General features: G+C 43.6%; 2 protein-coding genes across 3 annotated transcripts in view; both read left to right on the top strand.

The window, feature by feature from the left end:
- traf1 (TNF receptor-associated factor 1) overlaps positions 1 to 3,286 on the top strand; it is a 13,557-nt gene extending 10,271 nt beyond the window's left edge. The window contains exons 8-10 of the mRNA XM_012816643.3: positions 523 to 700; positions 1,089 to 1,237; positions 2,278 to 3,286. Coding sequence (XP_012672097.2) covers positions 523 to 700; positions 1,089 to 1,237; positions 2,278 to 2,496 — 546 coding nt within the window. The 3' untranslated portion in view covers positions 2,497 to 3,286. The remainder of the gene's footprint in view (positions 1 to 522; positions 701 to 1,088; positions 1,238 to 2,277) is intronic.
- A 442-nt stretch (positions 3,287 to 3,728) lies between these two features.
- The window catches only part of phf19 (PHD finger protein 19), a 38,495-nt gene continuing 34,723 nt past the window's right edge, over positions 3,729 to 7,500 (top strand). Inside the window, exons 1-3 of one of the 2 annotated variants that reach the window (XM_031570131.2) lie at positions 3,729 to 4,028; positions 5,600 to 5,814; positions 6,935 to 7,016. In XM_031570131.2, coding sequence (XP_031425991.1) covers positions 5,635 to 5,814; positions 6,935 to 7,016 — 262 coding nt within the window. In that variant the 5' untranslated portion in view covers positions 3,729 to 4,028; positions 5,600 to 5,634. Of the gene's footprint in view, positions 4,029 to 4,629; positions 5,383 to 5,599; positions 5,815 to 6,934; positions 7,017 to 7,500 lie in introns of those variants that run through there. The other variant, XM_042708190.1, reaches the window with a different exon arrangement.

A 7,500-nucleotide genomic window follows, 5' to 3' on the forward strand; every position in this document is an offset into this window, starting at 1 on the left:
AGACATTAATTCATAAGCTTTAAATGTCAATTTCCGTAAAGTGTTCTGGGACAATGTTTATTGTCAAAAGCGGTGGTTTAACTAACCAGCTTCTATTCACATTTTGATGAATGCATGCCTCCACTGGCAAAGAGCCTGAATTCTTCATGTATCACACACACACACACACACACACTCACACACGATGCTCAAAATGCTACATAAATGAAACACAGTCTAACAGAAAAGATAGTGTTTTTCTGCTCATGTTCTGCTCACTAATAAGTACTGATTGACGACAGAGGGGTGTGTGTTTGTTTATGTGTAAGAAAGAGAGACATCTCCGTCTTGTTTGTTGACATAGGGCAGCAACAGCAGGTAATGTTTGTGTGTGTGTGTGTGTGTTGGGGGGGTATTCCCTCTAGTTTGTAGATTGTGGGGCAACATCAGTAGTTGACGTATGTGTGTGTGTGTGTGTGTGTGTGTGTGTGTGTGTGTGGTTGTGTGTACTGTGTGTGTGGGTGTGTATTCCCCTGGCTTTAGATTGCGGAGCAGCAGCAGCGTCTTGCGATGAAAGAGGGCCTTGTGAGCGCCCTCCAGCAACGGGTGAGTGCACTGCAGGAGGTCTCGTACGACGGCACCTTCCTCTGGAGGGTCCCAGACATCAACCTGAAGCTCCAGGAGGCTGCCTCGGGCCAGAGGAGCAGCCTTTACTCTCCAGGTGTGCCATACACACACACACACACACACACACACACACACACACACACACACACACACACACACACACACACACACACACACACACACACACTCACATGCAATAACAGACTCTCTCTTTCTCTCAAACACACACAAATGCAAGAGGATATACACACTTGCTCTCTCTCCGTCTCTCTCTCTCTCACACACACACTATCTCTCCCTCTCTCACACACATACACACACACACACACACACAAATTCACTCACTATTCAGTATGTATTCGGTTACTAGTTGCACTACATTTCAATCCTTAATACTGTATTGTTGCAATGCACGGCAGTATGACCAGTAAACACCAGGAAAGAGTGCATGTGGTACTGAATGTGTGTGTGTTCTCTGTCAGCGTTCTACACATCCAGGTACGGCTTTAAGGTGTGTCTGCGCCTCTACCTGAACGGGGACGGCGTGGGGAAGGGGACACACATCTCTCTGTTCTTCGTCATCATGAGGGGAGAGTATGACGCCCTGCTCACCTGGCCCTTCAGACACAAGGTGAGGACGCACATCATCCGTCATCCATGACAAAAATCCCTTAAATAAACACCATTTCAAGGTGAGACCGCTTGAGAGTTTAATACTCCAAAGTGCAAAGGCAAAAAAGGGTCAAATTCCCGTCATGCATGCAAAATGTCCTTACAGAAACTTCATTTGAGACACAGGGCAGAGCTGCTTACAGTATCGCACTAGGTGGGATAAAAGCCTTCAAATATACTCAGTCTTTCCTTTATTCTTGAACAAAGCGCATACATGAACTTATTTGCAGGTGAGACGACTTACAGCCTCAGCCTCATGGTTTATCTTCAGCTACATGCTTTACTTTCGCCCATGTCTTTAGCATGTTATCTTCAGCTACATGCGTTACTTTCGCCCATGTCTTAATCATGTTATCTTCAGCTACATGGTTTACTTTCACTCATATCTTTAGCATGTTATCTTCAGCTACATGCGCTACTTTCACCCATATCTTTAGAATGTTATCTTCAGCTACATGCGTTACGTTCGCCCATATCTTTAGCATGTTATCTTCCAGGAATGTGCAAATGAAGTGGGTATAAGCTTCACACTAGCAAACTGAAAATCTGTCAAATGAATTCCTCCTTTAGTTCATGCACTGAGGTCTATGATAAACGTAATTACAGGCAGAAGGTGAGGCCTCTAACAGAGTGGCTTCATTTTTCATGCCTGTTTTGAATATGTTATTGCTCACTAAGACCACTACGACCATAGGCTGTAAGGGACACCTTCAGACATATATGTCTTGTCCAGACGCATACGACCATAGGGACTATAAGGGACACCTTAAATGCTCCTGTATTGTGCTCCTGTATCTTAACTAGCAGAACAAGAATGCTAACAACACAAGGTCCTAAGTTTTTATACCCAAGGAAACACAAACACAAGTGCTGTTCTGCCACTTTGGATAGAAGCGTCTGCTAAATTAATAAACATTTGAATCATTTCTTACAAATGGTCCTTTTGGACTTTATCTGTCAACTCAGCTGAGGGTTCTGTGATGATCATGTCTCCCATAGGTCACCTTCTTCCTCCTAGACCAGAACCAGAGAGAGAACGTTCTGGACGTGTTTCGACCGGATCTTACCTCCGCCTCCTTCCAGCGGCCGGTTTCGGACATGAATGTGGCTAGTGGATGCCCGCGCTTCTGCCAACTGGGCAAGCTGTCCTCACCCAAACACGCCTACTGCAAGGGCAACACACTCTTCATCAAATGCCTGGTGGACACCTCCTCCTAAGTCGTGGACCAGACGCAGATCACCACTGACTTCAGAACAGATCTGGCCTGGTGGACTCCTCTTCCTAAGTCTGGGAATGGCCAGAACCAGACACCCAACACCACTGACTCCAGAACAGATTTGGCCCTGGTTTCAGAACCCAGAACTCAGAACCACACCAAACGACATGTCTCCTTAAAGCTAGTATTGTGCTACATTGTTAGATGAGGAAACGACTATCAAAAGATGATCAAATGACTGTCATTTTTTATTTTAGTTATTAGCTATTTTAGTTAGGATGATCAAAGATGAGCTTTTGGGAACCCAAATCTGTTCAAAAGTCACACCAGGAAGTCCTTAAATTCCTTAAACTATACTTATGTTCATTTCAGTGTTCTGTGAAGCTGGGCCACACTCCGTAATGTGTCTCTCAATGATCCTTTCATTTCAGAAGAGACTCTCTTCATTTCCTTTGAATATGTTGATCAATGTAGAAGTATTTGAAATATTCCTGTAGAAATCACCTAAAAGCTGAAGGGTTTCTGTTTCATAGTGTCAGCAGCTATCTTGGCGCTTCCATGGGAATTTCTGACAGAATGTAATAGACTTTTACTTTCTTTGTGATATTACATGTGATATTAAATGTAGGCCTATTACACATTTATAGAAATGGTAATGTATGTCTGATGTCAAATTTTTTACTTTTTGTGTTATTTATTTAATGGCTCAAAGGCAGAAGATAATACTGTAAAATGACTCAGTCTTGAACCAGTTGTGGGCATGTTTATTTCCAAATAAAATATAAATAATGCATTTGTGAAATGATTGCCATCAGAAGAACTATGAAATGTGTACTTCAGGTGAACATTCACTACAACCTGGCGTTGCTCTCTTAAAAGCAAACGGCAGTAATGCAGATGTGTGTCTCTCCGTTAGCACAAACGAGTGTTGGTGATAAATATTGCATAGACTTATATGGGACCTTGTTTAAAAGACAATGTTAAGAGCTAGATTAGTTAGATAAGGTCAGCAGAATTACTGAAACAATAAAATAATGAAAACAAATGACAATAACAACAAAGCAATTATTATGAGAAGTATTACTATTATTATTATTATTATTTGGTTATTATTATTGATGCTCTTCTACCAGTCTATTATAACTGCTATTGGAGTTTTGTTTTGCTGTTTTTCAAAATTCGTTTTGCACTTCAGGGAAAATCTGACAATATTAGCGTTTCCTCCCTCAAATTGAGTAGCTGCAATGTCGTGTAGTTTCCCATGCAATATCATTGGACAGAAAGCTAGACAATTTGAATCAAAGTTTGAAATACCGAGCTTCCTGTTTGATGATGCTGTTATAGTAATTACATAAGCAAAACGTAAATGATTCGCGGGAAAAAGTGAAAAAATGGCGACTTGCACAGTCTGAACTCAAGCGCTGCACTCTCGTTAACTACAAAAGTACTAGTTTGCGAATGGGACATAGTGCTTCTGGAGTAATTATTGCGTTTTGTGAGCTTTTATTCTTAAATCGGAGGGCATTCAAACAGGTAAGCAAAATCAAGAAAACCAATTTTGCCCCTGGGGCGACTGTAAGTTAATGTATGATAGCTGGACTCATCCAAGTTGTGCTGGACTAACGTTAACATTTTTGCCGATTTTTGTCATACATGTTAAGATTTCACACCATTTAAAAGGTGTTATAACAGTCGTTCAATTTAAAATGTTTACAGTGTGTAACACATAATGGGTAATACTACTAGACTTTGCAACTTTGGGCAGCTAACGCCACTTGGCTTGGCGCTAGATGAGCATAGCTACTATACCAGATACAGTGCGTTGCTGATCCAGTAACGTCTCTGTTTGCAAGGTACAGTTTAGAAGGCATGCCTTGTCCGTCAGTTTGGAATAAGCTTTGCGAGATGAATTATAAGATGCAGAGACGTCATGACAAATGATAAATACATGAATGGATTGGATAGTAGCATTTACAAATTAACAGGAACGTTACAGTAGCAGAGGGGCAGCAGCAATTATCACAGCACATTATATAAACACTAATGTTAGCTCGCTAGCCGCTCGATATCTCCGTAAGACGTAATCAGAGCCGTAGTTGTGTTCTGTAAGTGTTGCATTTAGTAAAATAGGGAAACGTATGATTATTCTGCGTACTAGTTTCAATGCTGACTCATTTGGGCTTGCACTTGTTGAATTGAACGCGTAGTTTGAACCGCTCGTCTTCCTTTAGTTCAGCTATTCAAAGCAGGACGTAACAAAAATGTGTAGGAGGAGCCAACTAGCGTGAGCAACTTTCCACTGGCCAGCCAGTTAACTTCCACTACAAACCAAGTGCGCATATCAGCCTTTCCACTGCCCAGACCGTTAACTTCCACTACAAACCAACTGCACATATTGGTCTTTCTCAGGAGAAGTTTGTTTCAGCCAGCCCATGCATTTCACTTATAACGTTCAGGGCGTAAAAATCCAACTGACTGAAAGTGATATTGCATGGGGACTATACACCGAGACTTTGGGGCGTTTCTTCAAGAGCTGTCCTACGTTGCCCCTGCATGAGTTGTGATATCAGTCATATTGTGGTGCAACGGACTCACCCGACAGTCCCTGGTGAAGTTTGAAAATGGGACATTTTGAGTGATCATTGGAGATTCTCGCTACTGTTCTTAGCCTGCAAGTTTATCTCACCGAGCTGGCAGATCCGCAAGTGCGATTCATTTCACGTCATTCTAGCTAGCTCACAAAGTTTCAGATTCGAATCATCAGAGAACTTGTGGGTTTGAGCGCAGTTGTGGTCTGTGACAACTCATCGTTATCAAAACGACGGGTGCTTTCTGTAGTGCTCTACACAATGTGACATGAATGACAGCTTTGCGCATCCTGTCCAGGGTATGCGAATGCTTATTTCTGACATTACGACGGCTGGAGAGCTGAACCCAGTGATATGAGCTTCTGAAATGGAACTAAACAATTGATGCTGTCAATAATCCAGTATGTGGGGAAAAAAAAAAAAAGAAAGATGGTCGGTTTCAATAACCAATTTGAACTGACATGCAGCTGTTGTGTTCTGTCTAAGTGCTGACCCTGTGTGTGTGTGTGCTCACAGGTGTGTGCGTGTGGTGCGTCAGGGCTAAGTGAAGCATGCTGGAGTCGGCCTACAGAGATGACTACCTGCCTGTGGGCCTGGAGCAGGCCGAGCCCAAGCGTCTGCTGCCCAAGAGGGAGAGGAACACCTGCGACCTGGAGGCCAGCCTGACCGTGGGCCAGTACGTGCTCTGCTGCTGGTCCGACGGCCTTTACTACCTGGGCAAGATCCAGAGGGTGAGTGGAGCACTGGACTGTCACTCTCACCACTGGAGCTAAATGGACTAAATGGACCCTAGGCTACATGTACAGTTGCGTGTGTTTGTTTATGTGTGCGTGTGTGTGTGTGTGTGTGTGTGTGTGTGTGTGTGTGTGTGTGTGTGTGTGAGTGTCTGTCTGTGTGTTCCCGGGGCTCAACTGGTAGACCAAGGTGCTAACAGCATTGAGATCATGGCTGTGATTCCCCGAGAGCACCCATAGGGGGCACACATGAGAATCTGTCCTTTGCTCTGGATAAATGCATCTTCTAAATGAATAAATGTAGATGTAAATACATACCTTTGCACTGTATATGTCTGGTTGGAGGTTGGTTTTACACTGTGGAGTAGCTACTGCCCTCAGAGGTGTGTGTGTGTGTGTGTGTGTGCGTGTGTGTGTGTGTGTGTCTTTATTTAGTAGCGTAGGATAACATTCAATTAGAGAGATGAGCTCCATCTGGCCTGGCTATGCTTTTTTCAGAGCCCATCGAGCTGTCTGTCTGTCTGTCTGTCTGTGTGTGTGTGTGTGTGTGTGTGTGTGTGTGTCTGTCTGTCTGTCTGTCTGATACATGACATCTCCTGGAGAAACTAGCGTTAGCTGCTCCCACTCACTGGGTGGTCCTAGGAGGAGATGTCCTGGCTGTTGGGCTGCAGGCAGAAAGGCATGAAAGACATTCAGTGGCTCGCATCCCGTCGCGTCATGTCACGCTGAGTCACTCCTGTGAGTGGCCATAGAGGAGACATCTGGGTGGAAGGGTCCTAGGGAACGCTTTTCATTCAAACTGTTTCTGAGAGCTTCTAGAACATGGTGGCAGTCTCTCTCTTTAAGTAGATGGTTTCCCTGTGTGTGTGTGTGTGTGTGTGTGTGTGATGTGGCATGTACCGGTTTATCGGTAGTACTAGACGCGTTATGTCCTTCAGCCCTGCCCTGTCTGTCGTGTTCTGATGTCTTATTCTGAGTGTGTGTCTGCGTTGGCCCTCTGTTCTGATTGGTTGTCTCTGATGCCCGTCCGTTCTGATTGGTTGTCTCTGACAGCTCTCTGTCCTGATTGGCTCTTTCTGATGTTCTTCTGCTCTGGGTGTGTTTGGTCGTGTTCCAGGTCAGTCCCTCTAAACAGAGCTGCTTCGTCACATTTGAGGACAACTCCAAATTCTGGGTTCTGTGGAAAGACATCCAACATGGTGAGTAGGGGTGGCTGATCTTTTTAAAGATTTATTTATGGACTTTTTTAGCCTTTATTTGGATAGGACAGTGAAGTATTTTTGGACAGGAAGTGAGGAGGAGTGAAGAGGTGGGGAGAGGATCGGGAAACGACAGCAGGCCGGAATCGAACCTGTGTCCCCGCGGGCATTGTAACCCGCAAATGGGGGGCTTATTGGCTCGCGCCACACAGTGTCCCCCATCACAATCTTTTAAAATCACGATCCATGATCTGAACTGCAATCTTTCTTCACAGTTTGAAAATGTACTGTCCAGAATATCCAGACACAATATATCATTAAAGACACTGTTTTCAAAATGGTAATTAAAACCAGAGTTATCTAAAATGTTAAACAAAATTGTATTCAACAGTCGATAGATAACATAAGTATTAAATAACACAAGTACTCAGAACTCAAGTTGAAAAAAATTGAAGTAAAATATAAACAAATCAAATTGTGACAC

Source organism: Clupea harengus, chromosome 7 (assembly GCF_900700415.2).
Source record: "Clupea harengus chromosome 7, Ch_v2.0.2, whole genome shotgun sequence".
NCBI classification, from domain to species: domain Eukaryota; kingdom Metazoa; phylum Chordata; class Actinopteri; order Clupeiformes; family Clupeidae; genus Clupea; species Clupea harengus.